This window comes from Ixodes scapularis, unplaced genomic scaffold (assembly GCF_016920785.2).
Source record: "Ixodes scapularis isolate PalLabHiFi unplaced genomic scaffold, ASM1692078v2 PGA_scaffold1__304_contigs__length_218370807, whole genome shotgun sequence".
NCBI classification, from domain to species: domain Eukaryota; kingdom Metazoa; phylum Arthropoda; class Arachnida; order Ixodida; family Ixodidae; genus Ixodes; species Ixodes scapularis.
Window position 1 is genome coordinate 60,148,671 of NW_024609846.1, and position 16,459 is coordinate 60,165,129.

Genomic DNA, 16,459 nt, shown 5'->3' on the forward strand with positions numbered 1-16,459 from the left:
AGGTGAATTAATATAGAGTAAAACTTCTATGCAGAAAATATCTCGCGGTTTTTATTTTGCTTTTGTTTTCCCTTAGATCAACAATGAGTGACTATCAGGACTAAGGTAGCCTTGTGAATCGTGGCCATCATGAGAACTGTAATGCTCCTCGCATGAAGTGGCCATTCACATTTTATGCGCATAGCTGAAAAACGAAACGGATGCCAAATGTTGTCTACATCATGCCGTTACAAAGTCGAGGCCTTGCGCCAATTTGCCGTAGTTTATTAAAATCGAGTACGTCCATTGGCAAAAGTATACAAACTTGCAGATAAACATGTGGTGCACAGTAGCACGCGCTATTCGTGACGTAAGGAGAGGCAACGACATTGTCGACGCCGTGAAGCTAATCTGCAGCGACCGTTCACATACACCACTAGCTTCAAGAGTCAGATTGCGAGAAGCACATATGATAGGTAACGTTACAGCTCAAAAAATAACATCAACTTTTCAGCAAAACCCTCATAGACCCAACATCACTCCAATCTACTGTGGTAACTCGCGAATAACGACGCCAAGAGTATGTCGAACCTTGAAAGTTACAATAATGCGCTTTGTAAGACATCACAAATGTTTTCTTTAAGTCTAACATTTTTTTCTGCCACGTCATTCCCCAATGTCCCTCCGTAGATGGCATTGATTGGAACTCCGAGGTTTGAGGTTGGGAGTAGACAGGTGTTTTTTTTTAAGTGTATGAACACCGGTCGCGACGGGCACGAACATCGGTTTCAATAAATAATTATAATTTAAGAAAACTTATTGTTAACGCTACATATGAATATAGCCGCACGGAAACAGCGCCGACGTTCTTTCGCGATATAACGTACATCTAGATATTTTGCCTACGCGCTCACTCTCGTTTGATTACGCAGACACCCTTGTGCTATGCTTTGTGTCAGGTTTATGGGCTATTAAACAGCGTCTGTATGCAAGTATACGTCAATTTACGCCGTTTGTGCTATAATATTGTGTTGACTTTATATTTAAAAAAAACACCGACTTTTCCGCAAAATTCAGCGAGGAAATTGAATTGGTGCATACTCACATGACGTCGATTTCTCCGCTAAATTAAGCGGGGAAACAGAATTGGTTCATAGGCCACGTGACGCCAATTGTTCTTACTAAATTTAGCGAGGAAGCTGAAGTTTTCTCTAGCTCGCGTGACGTCAGGTAATCTGACATTAATTTTTTCGCCAAATGTGGCAGGGAAACTGGATTGGTGCATAAATAATGTGACGTCGATTTTTCCGTTAAATTTCGCAGGGAAACTGACGGCGTTTGCGCTCACGCCGTCACGAAATAAGGGAGGGGGCTACTATCAGCTGTCACTGTAGAAATCATTTTACAGGGCTATTTCCACAAAAGATCTCGTGCAAGTGGCTCCATTTATAAATAAGTTCATGTAAGCTTGTAGCATCAGGAAAGCGAGACAAAAGCTGGCTTCATCGGAACAAAACAAAGCACAATTTGTTTCAAGGTGGTTGTAAGTAACTGCCAATAGATTGTACATGAATTCATTGGGATCGAGGCTGAACACATTATATCTGCTACCTTTAGTAGTGTAAACCGTGGTCTGCTCGTGCACAATTTTCATGAGCGTTGAAGGTGCGCGAACGCTATCAGGGGCTTAGTATATTTAAATGATAGAGACAGGGTCCCCAAAATTATCTAGGGAACCCTGCCATAACAGCGAATTTTCTGGTTTAGTCGGATACCACTGTCAATGCTTTATGATGATGATTTACAGATATATACCGGTTCTAAAATTTAGGAGCAGTGATCTATTTTATCACTGTATGGAATGTATGGAGTGATTGTTACAACCTGCGTGAATTTTGCATTCCCTATAGGTTTGTTTGTGGCGGCGCTGCAAAAGAAGTTTTCTATCACGTCTATCACGATTGCTGGAAGTGTGCTGGCGTGGTTGGGGGCAATGACATCTGTATGTGCAAAAAGCATGATTGTGGTTACCCTCACCTTAGGAGTTATTCATAGTGAGTATCTAAGTTATATCAGTCGTTGGTGTTTATGAGAACCATATTCATTTCATGGAGGTCTCCCTCCCAATCGTTTGCGTCGTGCTAAGCTAAACTTTATAAAGAGCATTGTTGTCGTTTGTTGCACATTAAAAACACCCGTTGAAATCTGAGAAAAATACATGTTTCCTGTTAATGAACTCCACTCAAGTAAAGTCTTATTTTTATCCCAGGAACCACTAAACTAAGACACCAAAGTTAGTGGGTCAGTTTATTAAACAGGTCTCATTGTAAAAACTGAAAATATTTTAATATGTCACTCATATTCTTCCACAAAAACTGCATTCTGTCGTATCGTCATATTAATGTATTACGTTCAGCGGCTTTTAACAGCCGTTTCGTTCGCATACTTTATTAAATACCGTCGTATTTCGCATATTCTTTTTTCAGGTGTTGGAGTTGGAATTATCTTTGTATTACTTCAAGTCTTCATTGTCATGTACTTCGATCGATTGAGGCCAACCGCCCTGGGACTGTCAGCAGTTGGCATGACCGCATCAGCCTTCGTTTTCACGAAGCTTCTAGAGCTTCTAGACGAAGAGTACGGATTGCGAAATGCATTTCTAATTGTGGGTGCCATATTACTGCACCTAAGCCCGCTCACATATTTGCTGAAGATTCCGCCCTGGTACAAACACAAGAAAATCGACCAAGTCGCCCACTCGGAGCCGTCAGAAAACTCCGCGAATGTGGGTGAAGCTGACGCGCAGTCCCATGACGATGCAATCGTAGAGGCGGCTGACAGAGCGGTCACCACTTACAGACAAGACATACTGATACTTCTGCGTACACCTTCGTTCTACGTGATCGTATTATCTGCCGCGGCCACAACATTCATCGACAGTATCCTTCTCACCACCATGCTCGACTTCGCCGTCGACAAAGGAAGCACCCATGCTCAAGCGGTGTGGCTCACATCCTTCCAAGCATTAACTGACATCGTGGGACGCCTATGTCTTCCAGTACTTGCGGACCTTGTCAAGCTACCCCGACGTTACTTGCTTACCCTCAACCAAATTTTGATGGGTATAACATTGTTAATTGCTCCTTTTGTGTCCTCATTATGGCAGGTAGTTGTGATATGTCTGTTGATATCAATCTTCATAGGCTGTGGTGTCATCATGCACGATGTCCTTGTTCCTGACTACATTGAATTGGAGAGACTTTTATTAGTTCATGGCACAATTGGAACTGTGAGAGCTCCTATAATGCTGGCTGCTCCCGCCCTTATAGGTAAGCTTGCTCAGTGGCACGTGGACATTCCTCCTAAGCAAACTGACAAAACCAACACATCTGAGTCAAGAAATTTTAAACACATCGTAAATTATATCCTCTTTGTGAAACAAAGTTGTATGCAGTTATGCTACAATAAATGGTTACTCACGAAGGAGCTTACGGTGCATTGAGACATAAGCCCATCTAGTCCCATAAATTGTGGCACTCCGTATTAGTAACTTCATTTGTATTATCACAAGGCCACTCAGTTCTAAACAATTGATTGGAGTTCTGTGTAATCTGAAGAAAGGTTGGTGCTTTGAATTATTTATAGCCGCGCACTGCTACAAGGACAGTGAAATGCAATTAAACAAGCTAGCGCTCTCTACGGTTCAGAAAAAAACAACATGGGAACTACTTAAGCATGGTATATTTTAATTTACTTAGACATCAAACTGCAAGAACTATATATATATATATATATATATATATATATTTATTTATTTATTTATATATAATACCTCCGTGAACGCGATTCTATGCAGCTAGATTAAATAAGAGCAGCCTTCAAAACCAGAACAGAGAATCTATAACTTTGAGAAGTGAAGCGTATATTGAAGTTTCAAAACCCCTGTTTAAAGCGGAAATAGCTGCAAGATCCACTGTTTGCATAAAGTCGTGACAGGCCTGTCAGTCCTGTCATGATTCTGGGTTTTAATATGTTTTAGGTGAAATATCTGCAGGGGAGCGGAAGCCAAAGTCGCCACGTTGGCTGGCTCATCGCTTTTTGTTTCATAGCCAACGGTTGTTAGTGCTTCAGTGCCAAATAACGTCCCCAAATGAGGCGTCTTTTGGCAAGTTTGCATTTATTAAAGAACCACTTCATCATGGGCTGAAGCTACGATTTCGTGTTGGATGACGTTGAGCCAATAAAGCTAGAACTTCTGCGACTTATATTAGATAATAACTATACCTTGCACGCATGCGTATTTATACCCTGTCATATTATTCCAGGTTATTTTCGAGACCAAACAGGATCCTACGACAACCTGTATCGACTACAAGGTGCACTATTAATCTGCATTGGTGTGATGTGGGTTACTGCAATGCCCAGGCCGAAGAGCCCAAACAAGATATGTTCACCACGGTCTGTTGGACCTCCACTGAATCCGTGGAACGATTAAGTCAGTAAAGTTCAGCCATGGTGTGTTTATGTAGCACAATTTGTGTACTTTTAGCAAAATGGGTGCATCTGCCAGTGAAGCCTACCGTAAGGTCATGTAATGTGTTTCAGCTAGGGATGCCGCGAACTTTTTTCGAATCGAAGTTTCGATGATCGAATCAAGCGGTTCGAAAGGTTCGAAAGATTTCGATTTTTCGAATTGTCTATATCGTAAAATTCGACGGAGGTCGAATTTTCGAACTTGTTAAGCTAAGAAGTTCGACGCTTTTCGAACCGTCGAACTTATTACGCTAAAAAATTCGATCTTTTTCGAACTTTCGAATTTATTGCGCTGCAAGGTTCGATGCTTGTCGAACTTTCGAACTTGACTGACCAAAAAATTCGATGAATTTCGAACTTTCGACCTTATTTATCAAGAGAATTCGAAAAGTTTCGAACTTTCGAACTCTGAAAAGTCAGAAGTTCGACAAACTTCGACTTTTAGGGTAAAAGTTCGACGTTCGTCGAACTTCGAAAGACCGGCTGACGGTTTCATTTGATTTCAAGTAGTGGGGTACATTCGTAATTTTTTTTTCTCGAACTTTTACACGTGGTGATGCGTTCCTTTCGAAAGACAATGTCGTTTATTTCAATGTTCTGGCATGCTTAGGTTTAAAGAAATAAATCCCCGAAGGGGCGAGGAAGGACGACGGGTTTTTGACGATTATCGTTTGTGCCAGATTTGAAGCACGCTGCAGCCGGAGCTATTCATGGTAGATAAGTTATACTTTTTTAAGAATGATCTATGTATAGCCTAGGTAAGTGCCGTTTTAAGATGTGATTATTGTTATTCAACGTGAGTTTCGAAGAAATGTCCAAACATGTATCTGCATGCAATTATGACCTAAACTTGATATTTATTTTCGTCTAAGTTGTTTGAGGTATCGCATTTAAATTAACACCACAGACAGTACATATCATTGCCATCTGCAGAATACAAAATAATATATTTCTTGTTTTTTCACGTTAAGGAATAAATTAACTCATGGGAGAAGATTTCTAGTAGTGTTCAAGTTCAGCACGTCATTAAAAGAAAACTTTTTTTTTTTTTTTCGCTTCACGTTCCTGGGACGTGTTTCTTTTAGCCTGTACACACTTTGGTAAAAGAAACTTGTTTCGAAGTTCTGAACCTCTGAATATGCAAGAATAGAACACTTCCGACGAATTCTTGATAGTTTTTTTTTTCTCCTGCTTTTTATTCCCGCATTTATTCTTTTTTTTTTTTTTGTTACTATCGGCACAGGTGTTTAGGTCGAAAAGACAGCTTTTAACTTCCGAACCACTAAGCATGTGACGAGCAGTGCCTTCTGACAACGAGTTTCTAACAATGACCATCTACGCAACCTTTTATGCAGTGAAGAGCGACATTAGCTATACATATGCATAAATAATTTCAGATTAAAATAAGCTCAACCACGCCCTCTTTCCCCGTATTGTTTTCTTTAACAGTCCGAAATACCTGCAAGGGGAAGAAGGAAACTGAAACCCCTCCCTCCCCCCCCCCCCACCCCCCCCCCCCCCCCCGCTACCCTCTTTCCCCCCGTTTTTCCTCTTCCGACGCCACTTGTATGGTAGAACGCTCCTCGACCTCGAGTTGTGTCGGCTTTTGTGCTTTTCGCGAGGCGATTCCTCCGTCCCAGAAAATAAACCTCCAGGACAATTATAAACTTCACCGGATCGGATTACTACCAGCGTGCAAGGGGTGGCGAGCTAGTTTGCCAGGTCGCTTCACGGTTTTTCTGAGCCTCAACCTCCTGCTCGCCCCTGGCCGTTTCGAACTGGAAGAGTCTCGTAAAACAGTGTGTTCGTGCAATCACTACTGCTTGATGCAGGTTAAAGACCCCCCCCCCCCCCCCCCACGGGGCTGGCGGTCACAATTCTGCACTGGCAAATATTCTAGCACATCCGGGACACTAGTCGTCTCATTTAATTGCCTGACCAACTTCGCAGAATCTAGATATCACACCCTAACTTTTCTAAACTTGATTTTGTGAAAACCAGTGAGTCGTGAAAACGTTATTTGAAACTGAAACTGTGGAAAAACTTGAAAATCGGACTTCGAACTGTGAAAACTTGGATTAGAAAGTAATTCAAATTCTTCGAAATTTTTTTTTTTTTAATTTAGCGTTAAAAGAGAATCGAAACCTTCGAACTTTTCGAACTTTATGGAAAAAGAAATTCGAAATCTTCGAATTGTTCGAACTTCATGTCTATAAAAATTCGAAGCGTTCGAAGTTTTCGAATCTTTTTTACAAAGAATTTCGAAATCTTCGAATTTATCGAACCTGAAGTAAAAAAATATTCGAAATATTCGAATTCGAAATTTTAGAAACCGTGAAAGCTTCGAACTTTTCGAATTCGAAACTCCGCTGTGGACAAAAGTTGCGAATTTTTCGAAATCGAACCTCGGTCGGTACGAAAATATCGAAATTTTTCGAAATCGAACCTCAGTTCGCTTCGCAAATATCGAAACCTTTCGAAATCGAACCTAGGGTGGTTCGCGACATCCCTAGTTTCAGCGTGTCATTAGTTACTTGCTCGATGCAAAAGAGCCACAGCGGCACCGTGAGCAATAGCTGCCTTGACTTCAATATCTACAAAAAAAACTACTTCTGTCATCAGGAAAGAGCGGTCTGGCATGCACGAAACGAAGTGGATGGTGTTGTTCTTCCATGGTTGTTGTTGAAATACGGGAATATCACGAGAATATACCTAAGTCCTTCCTATCTTTTTAGTACTGTTCGAAGCTCGAGCCTACCTTCTATTTCCATCAAATTTCAGATTACAATAGTAAACTTTATAAGCATTCGAATATTTTCTGAACTATTTTGCATCAGTCTGTGGCACACTTGAGAACGATACACTGTAGTACAGTTGTCAGGCGCTAATAGTAGTGCATGGTTTATGCATAACCTTGTGTTGTTATCGTATTTTGCTATGTTGGTTTTCTTAACTTGGGTAGCCATCCTGCTCAAGGGAAGAGGCGATGTTCAGAAACAGATTTAAACTGCTTGCTTACCACTATCTCTCACTTCTATAAAGCAAAACAATAAAAAAAAGTTATAGATTATTATCAACTTTCCTACCTCAACACTGCTGAACTAGAGCAACGAGACTGAAGGGAAGCCCATAGGGTGCCTGTATCGGCGAATGTACATCTTTTTTCCCTTTCAGACTGTCTAAGAATCACAAAAAGCACTATACCTAATGTGAACTCTGAAAGTGACAACTTGTTTTGTGTGAGGCAACTAAGTAAAAATACAATTATTTTATACATATAATATACTCAAGAGAAATAGCACTTGGAGGAAAATGGTAATTATTTTTCAACCAAGATATTTGTATTGTAGGGCTCTTTACGGAGGTCGCTATAGTGAGTATTCACTGGACGCCATATTGTTGGGTGCTGTTTAGAGCGCCTGCTCAGAACGAGCTCACATTAATAGCCTGCTAAGACCGGCAATCTTGATGGTGCGGACTGCACGTTGACAAAAACACTGTGGAAGCTCGCCATCAGCACGCGCTCAGCGTTCGCGCACACAGCTATGGCCGCCAGTGAATACTCTCTATACTAATAATCGCTGCCCGATCGCTATGTGTTTCGCTCGTCACCCAGGGAGTGACGTAACACCACGAAAAGAGAGCGAATGGGTTTACTGTACCTCCCGGTTGCCCGTCATCGAAAGCCGGCAGTCCGGGCCCGCCGACCCTTGTTGTCGCCCGTCGATCAGAGCTCGCAGTCGGAGTCAGTGTCCAGGCCTCCGGATCACCCTTTCCACGCCAGCGCTGCGTAGGCTGGCTGTCCCAGGCTATCACTGCCCGAGTCTTGCTGCGGAACCACCCCGGGATCGTCGTGTCCTAGGCCAGATGGCCAGGACTCGTCATTTCCACCGGTCCGGACTTCAAACCTCGCTGGTGGACCGCTCCAGGGTTCGCCAGCCAGCTCAGGAAGCCCGGCTTCATCGTTCCTGCCCAGCTCCAGCCTCGCTCAGCCCGCACTGTCTCGCGCCAGCTCGTGTCTTCTCCACCGACCGCCTGTCACGTGCCCTCTGCCTCGTCTTTAACCCGTACCTGGAACGTGTCTCCAACTGGTGTGCTTACCGCGTCCAAAAAAAGTGGTCCCTCAATTTCCACCTGATGACGTCATAGAAGTGTCATGCTGTCGCCGGTCGCGACCCTGGCGGTGTCCCAGCATCCGTGCTGTATGTGGCAGACGCCTCTTCTGCTGCAGGTCGCTCTTCACTTCGACAGTCCACGGAAGCTACGGCAGCAGGAAGTTGGGACGCCTGGGACTCCGTGACGACAGCGACACTCGCGTTCGCTCGTGCTTTTCGCCAGCATTTCTACGACCAACCGCCAGGATCGCGACAGGCAACAGCATGACACTCCGGCTTCTGTGACGTCATTTGCTGCCACTTCGTGACCACTTTTAATCTGTGGGCGGGATAGGACTTTAAAAACACCAGTCAGAGACGGGCTCCAGGCACCATACCCACAGTATACAGCAAACATGAGTGGTGCGCCTAGAATATGTTATCCCGCTGCTAAGGAAATGAAAGTAAAATACTTGACTAAAACGGTTTCCGATGAACGCAAAAAAGAGAATTCCTACAACATAAAATACTTGAAGAAGACACTGTAAAGTTTAATGTATGACTTATGCATTTAAGCTCTATGCCAGCGATTTCAACTTTATTTCCAAAAACTTAATTTCTTGCGACTTTTGCTTTGATTTCTTAGATTACAGCGTTTAAAAAACTTTTAGCCTTTCCAAAATGTAAGGGCGCAAACGAGCTGGTGTACATTGCACATGGTTGAAAAAACCCCGAGACTGCGGGTAAACGACACAACACTAAAAAGTCTCTAACAGTGCTGAAATTTTTATCTTCCAAATCTGGTTATACGCTCCATGCGAGAACTATAGAGGGCGCTTTGAAACACGCGCGTAGCGCCTCTAGCGGAGGAGCTGGCGTTCGACAGTGAGGCGCGGTTAGCAGCCTGCGGCGCCTTTTCGCGTGCGAAGCTGTGGCGGCGGAAGCGCGCACGGACGGAACTTTTGCTTTCTGAGCCGATAAGTTGAGGGTGGCGTTGCATGAGTGCTGGGAAAGATTTAAGAAGGGCATTTAGCTGTTCTCCGCTTCTTATATATTGAATTTGAGTCGTTATTAGGGGTAATTTCTTTAGTTGTGGTCCAAAAAGGGGTTTGAGCAATTTTCCGAAAAGCAAGACGGCCGCCACCATAATTGCTCTCAGTGGGAAATTTGTTTCGCTCGTCGCTGTAAACGTAGGACTGCTGGGACGATGATATTTGGAGGTGACTGAGATTTTCACTAAGCTTGAGCAAGAAGTGGATAAAGTTTTATTAAGACAGCAGGTGTGAAAGTTATGGTTCTAACGAATAAAAGAATAACACTGTCAGGAATATCCAATATTGGATCCAAAATGTTGTGTTATAACCGGGCTGTGCGAAGTGCTGATTTGGACACACAGGTTCTTGGACATGGCCATAACTTGACACAACAGTTACACCACCAAAAATAGGTGGCATAAGGAAACCAGGTGGACTTTTGGTTTGGGCTGCGTAACTGAATGGCAATCGGTTTTGACCGTGAAAGGGCTGTCAAAAGAATACCACTCGTCGTGGGAGATGGAGACTTTACAGGTAGGAAGGGACTGGCGCAGTGTACTTCCAATAGAAGCAACTTTACGAAAGGTAACTTCAAAGCCGAGAAAACCAAGTTCCCAGCCAACACACGGTTTGGCCGTCAAAGGCTTTTGCAGTCAGCTGTTGTGTAGTAATCTGGTTGTGCGAGGTGCTGATTTTCGGCACACAGGTACTTGGACAACCGTAACTTGACTAAACACTTATTATACCTAAAAGATGTGGCATAGTTTAACCAGGTGGAAATATTTTTAGGCGGCGTAACTAAATGGGAACGGTTTTGACCGTCAAAGGCTATCAAGAGAATACCACTCATCATGGCCGGGAGGTGCACACTCTACAGGTAGGAAGGGACCAGTGGACGGTACTTCCAGTTCGAACAACTTTGCGATAGGCAGCTCTAAAGCCGAGAAAAAAAAACAAATGAAAGCCGTTTACAACTCCCTGTAACGCCGAATTAGAGCGCAGCTCTTGAGGAGGAGGAGGGAAGGGTACTGGGGGGGGTGGCTCAAGTGACCTCGGGGGGCGGGGGGGTCACGTGACCTTGGGGGTCACGTGACCTTGTGGGAGTCGCGCGACCTTGGGGCGTCACGTGACGTGGGGGGGTCACGTGACCTGGGGCCACGTGACGATGCCGATGACGTCATCAGTGACGTCACTGATGACGCCATCAGTGATGGTGATGATGACGATGCGGACGCCGGTGACGACATCAGTGACGTCATCAGTGATGATGACGATGACGATGCGGATGCCGGTGACGTCATTAGTGACGTCACTGATGACGTCATCAGTGGCGATGACGTCAACGGGGGTTACGTGACCTCGGGGGTATCCCCAGGTCACGTTACCCCGGGGGGGGGTCACGCTACCTGGGTAACCATCGTGACCCTCGTGAGGGTAACCCTAGTAACCCTTGTGGGGGCGACTCTCGTGACCCTCGTGAGGGTAACTCTCGTGAGGGTAACTCTCATAACCCTCGTGAGGGTAACCCTCGTGAAGGTAACCCTTTTGAGGGTAACTAACCCTCGTTACCCTCGTGAGGGTTACGAGGGTAAGTAACCCTCGTGAGGGTAACCCTCGTGAAGGTAACCCTTTTGAGGGTAACTAACCCTCGTAACCCTCGTGAGGGTTACGAGGGTAAGTAACCCTCGTGGCCCTCGTGATCCTCGTGAGGGTAACCCTCACGAGATTAACCTTCGTAACCCTCGTAACCCTCACGAGGGTTACGAGGGTTGCGGTTACGCCGACGGCGACGGCGACGCCGACGGCGACGCCGACGCCGCTCAAGCCGGGAACGGGCGCCTAAGAGCTGCGCTCTAAAAATTGTTGTCTACAAGACTCGGGGTGTCAACAATTCCGCGTCCAAAAGGAGGCCGATAAAAAAAGAAAGCACACCACATAATCTTCCATACTCAAACATCGATTGTTCATTGATTCCAAGTTTTATTGTAATGTTCTTTAGATTCATATTCGTCACTTTTCGTACCGTCCGAATCTTCCTTCATGAAGTACAGACTGCGTACCATACTGGTCCGGAAATATCATCCACAAGTACGATGGGACGAAACTTCCTTGGAGGGCATTCCTTCAACGAAATTCGCACTGCGTACCCGCGAGTGTGGGATGGCATTTCAGTTCGAGCTGAGATATGTAGGCGTTACTGGTACGAGAACAAACGCAGAGCCCAAAGCGGCAGTGCAGAATATGTCAGCCGAGCCGACACAGTGGCAGACATGATCGGGAGACCAAATTTCTCGCGTCGTACGGCACGGGTCCATCGTTGTCGCTGTCCCACAAAACATCGGCGAGGTAAAAAACTGTGAAACTTCGTCCCCACGAGATACGACGCATAACTATTGGAGCACTTAACGAGTCAGCAGTTTATGCTGTCAACCCAGCGCAACCGCACCGCTCCGACTTCAATGCGTACCAATGTACGCGGCGTGGTTTCGTCTCGCTGGGGCTCTCACTGCCTACCTTCGGTAACGGCCGCGCGGCGGCGCGCCGGTCGCGTCGCACGGAGTGTATATAGGCACTTCGATACAAAAGAAAAAAAAAGGGGGGGGGGGGAGAGGGCGAGAACATAAAGAATGCCACTTTCCACCAACGTAACCTCTGACTAAACAACAAGGACAACAAACTCTGCGTCATGCACTTCTCTTATCTTTGACCCCTCGCTTCCCGACCGCCAAACACACTGGTAACCCCAAGCCCAGTAACACATATACAAAAAGAAAATAAAAAAACGACCCATCGTCCCCCCTACCCGAAAACCTACAGACATATCCCTTGAAGGACAGAACTTTTCACAGCCTAAGAAAACGCCGCAGTTCATTGTACAACCCAAACGACGACTTATTAACTGCGTTCACGTGACCTAATATCGTTAATGACTCTTTTATCAACCGCTTATGGTCATATTTTTCCTGTAACTCTACTGAAGTTAGATGCCACAACGGTACACAGTTCCTACATTCGATCAGATGTTTTGACACTTCGGAGTACGGGTCTTTTTTCTTTATACAACATTTGTGTTCCGTCAAGCGCTCATTTATACACCGTCTAGTTTGCCCAATATAACAAATGCCACAATCAAAGGGTATCTTGTAAATGACACTCGACGAACATTCCACATCCCTTTCTCTGTGTCTTATCGCGCAAGCTGAAACAATCGAGGAAAAAGGGGTCAAACGGCTCAATCTATAATCTGTAGGAAAGGCAGTGCCTACATTAAACCTGCTGGCTAACGGGTTGATGTTGTGAGAAACTTTATAAACATATGGAAGGACTACTCGCTTTGAAGGTCTAGGATTTTTCTCAATTGACTTCTTTGGAAATATGATATACATCAACTGCCTTAAAATATGTTCCTCAAGATATCCAACAACCTCGAAACGTTCTGTTAGACGACGAAGAGAAGAACCAATAAAATGTGAGCATGACTTCTGTACTGTTGAATTGACGAGATTCCGACTTATCCCCATTTTGACATGTTTAGAATGGCAGCTATTGAAAGGAAGAAGAGGTTTTGCTGCGAACTTTCCGTAGTCCCAACAAAGCCCTGAACTCGATCTTCAACTTAGGACTAGTTCAGGCCTTTGTTGGGAGTACGGAAAGTTCGCAGCAAAAGCTCTTCTTCCTTTCATTAGCTGCCATTTTAAACATGTCAAACTGGGGATAATTCGGAATCTCGTCAATTCAACAGTACAGAAGACATGCTCACATTTTATTGGTTCTTCTCTTCGTCGTCCTACAGAACGTTTCGAGGTTGCTGGAAATCCTCAGGAACATATTTTAAGGCAGTTGATGTATATGATATTTCCAAAGAAGTCAATTCAGAAAAATCTTAGACCTTCAAAGCGAGTAGTCCTCCCATATTTTCATAAAGGTTCTCACAACATCAAAGCGTTAGCCAGCAGGTTTATTGTAGGCACTGCCTTTTCTACAGATTATAGATTGAGCCGTTTGACCCCTATTGCCTCGACTGTTTCAGCTTGCGCGATAAAACACAGAAAAAGGGATGTGGAATGTTCGTCGGGTGTCATTTACAAGATACCCTTTGATTGTGGCATTTGTTATATTGGACAAACTAAACGGTGTATTTATGAGCGGTTGACCGAACACAAACGTTGTATAAAGAAAAAAGACCCGTACTCCGAAGTGTCAAAACATCTGATCGAATGTAGGAACTGTGTACCGTCATGGCATCTAACTTCAGTAGAGTTACGGGAAAAAGATGATCATAAGCGGTTGATAAAAGAGCCATTAACGATATTAGGTCACGGGAACGCAGTTAATAAGCCGTCGTTTGGGTTGGACAATGAACTGCGGCGTTTTCTTAGGCTGTGAAAAGTTCTGACCTTCAGGTTTATGTCTGTTTTGTTTTCGGGTAGAGGGGACGATGGGTCGTTTTTTTCTTTTCTTTTTGTATGTGTTACTGGGCTTGGGGTTACCATGTGTGTTTGGCGGTCGGAAAGCGAGGGGTCAAAGATAAGAGAAGTGCATGACGCAGAGTCTGTTGTTCTTGTTTTTTAGTCAGAGGTTACGTTGGTGGAAAGTGGCATTCTTTGGGGTTCTCACCCTCTCCCCCTTTTTTCTTTTGTATCGAAGTGCCTATATATAACCAGGTTTGGAAAATAAAAATTTCAGCTGTGTTAGAGACTTTTTAGTGTTGTGTCGTTTACCCGCAGTCTCGGGGTTTTTTCAAACATGAGCCTTTCCACTTTGGTGAAAAAGGAAGACCAGCGAAGCTGTACTATGGTGGGAATGAAGTAATGGCCGGCCGCAACTCGGCAAGCCAGAGTGCTTTCCACTCTGGCTTACCGACTTCAAAGGTTACGCCATCAATGAGCGACGGCGGCAAGCGGACAACCGGCAAACACAACACTCTGGACAGTTACCGCCATCTATGAGCGACGGCGGCAACCAGAGTTTTGTGTCGACATTTCATTGCGGGGGACACGATTCTGGGGAAACTTGCCCTTAAAAGGGCCCTGCAACAACTTTTTAACTGGTTTTTAATTTGCACCGAACCTGAGCGCACTGAACGTAGTAACTTAAGGAAACTTTTTTTTTTGTCAAATTTTGCTTTATCTTAAAAGTTATAGGCAAATTAGAATTGCATAAACAAGCAAAACATAACCTCCTTCATGACGTTGTAGGTACTGGCTTGAATGGCCGTGAACTAGAGGAGGAGTAGTGAGCTCATCGAGCGCTCACGGCTGCCGCATCCGTGTCGACGACTCGAGAGGGCGCTACTAAAGCACGTGTTGGATAGGCTGTATGAAGCGGGCGGCCAGGGCGGCTCGCATTGCATTTGCAGCGCGATTAAAGACTTATTCGGCATAACGCTTCACTGGCCACAAACGACAGCAAACACGAGGTAAAGATCAGTTCAGAACGGGAGACATTTCGCGCTGCCATATCGCCAAAGGGCCAAATCGCCAGCCAAGCCCGCGCCGAGAGTCTTCGGAACGCTCAGAACCGGTCGGATCCTCGAGCCGGTATACGACCGCAGCGCGGCCGCGTACATCCGGGACCTTTCTGCGCTCGTTGTTCGTCGGAGCGTCATCCCACTAGCCCTTTCTAGTATGTGCCGTTTTTTCCGCCGCTTGGAGGCTGGTTTGTTGACGGGTCCTTTCTTGTTTCCGTACTTTATGAACTGCATTTGTTTCTTTTCTGATCTAAAATACTGAACAAAAACTACTTTTATAAATAATTGAAGCGGTACGCGCCACTTATATTTTGTATTTTGAATACGAAGAAGCTTTTAGCCGCTCTGACCAGTAGTAAGCTCAGGACCAAAGACGTCACATTTTGCGCGTTTTCGGTACCGCGGGTCGCCCTCGTCGGTGGAGGAGGTTTCCGCGTCATGCGGTTAAAATATGGCGCACTGATATTTAGTTACTCTCTCCGTGCCCGTTGGCTTGCCCGAACCCCAAGAGACGTGGAAACCGCAAAAAAGGCAGACGCTTAAATATGATTGCAGGGCCCCTTTAACAACTTTGCTGTAAAAAAAAAAAAAAAAAAAAAAAAAAAAAAAAAAAAAAACGTAATGTTTGGTTGGTCGTTTAGCAGAAACGACTTTATTTTCCAAACATTCAAAGGATTTTTGTTCCGAAAATGATATGGAGGAGTAAGATCTAGGGCAGGCGTGGATGGCCGCATGCGGCTCTTTGCTGGTCCAAGTGCGGCTCGCGGATCCCTCGTAAGGGGACACCACCCCCCCCCCCCCCTTCCCCTTTCCCTTCTTTAAGCTTCTCCTCGGGAAATAAGGAAAGGTTTCAGAATAAAGACAGGTTGCAGTTTGGCAGCCTTCTGCCCCCTACGTACAGTCAAACCGCTTTTCACTCGCATCTTTCCACATTTGCTGTTTCTTTCATTTTTCGAGAGAGTTTACCGGACCCTAGGGAGGAAGGCATCAAGGACAGGGACTGTCACACCGTGCATGCACTTTGGCTTGGGTTTGAGGAAATAATCTGTCTCGCGGCCTTTTTAACTCACCGGTGATACTTGTCCCCTTAAAATAGCAGATGTTACCTCCATATCGCCTCTTGTTGAAAGTCGCTGAAGCACGGGTTGACCTCATTCATAGCTTCCACTAGACACAGGTGATATGTTTAAGTTCACAAAGGAGCGGAAAGATTCTCTTTTTTATTTTAGCCGGCCTACAGTTGTGGACAGCAAACTGCTTTTTTATGCTTTTCTTTTTTTTCTTTGCTCGGGGGGGAGAGATCTCTAGGCAGCGGTTAGTGAAGGCGCGTCTGGAGCGCTTGGGTGGAA

The 16,459-nt window shown here is 44.9% G+C and overlaps 1 protein-coding gene across 1 annotated transcript; it reads left to right on the forward strand.

The window, feature by feature from the left end:
• The first annotated feature begins 1,996 nt into the window (after positions 1–1,996).
• LOC120848896 (monocarboxylate transporter 3-like) lies at positions 1,997–4,555 on the forward strand. The gene is made up of 5 exons (XM_042290192.1): positions 1,997–2,033; positions 2,249–2,272; positions 2,466–3,101; positions 3,183–3,308; positions 4,305–4,555. The coding sequence occupies exons 1-5, from the start codon at positions 1,997–1,999 to the stop codon at positions 4,472–4,474; spliced, it is 993 nt and encodes a 330-aa protein (XP_042146126.1). The 3' UTR covers positions 4,475–4,555.
• Positions 4,556–16,459: the final 11,904 nt, after the last annotated feature.

Bases quoted from the DNA above. Each gene is read 5' to 3' on its own strand.
- LOC120848896 (XM_042290192.1), top strand. From the start codon at position 1,997: ATGATTGTGGTTACCCTCACCTTAGGAGTTATTCATA. The intron at 2,034-2,248 runs GTGAGTATCTAA...TTTTTATCCCAG, and splicing joins CACCTTAGGAGTTATTCATA to GAACCACTAAACTAAGACAC. The intron at 3,309-4,304 runs GTAAGCTTGCTC...ATATTATTCCAG, and splicing joins GGCTGCTCCCGCCCTTATAG to GTTATTTTCGAGACCAAACA.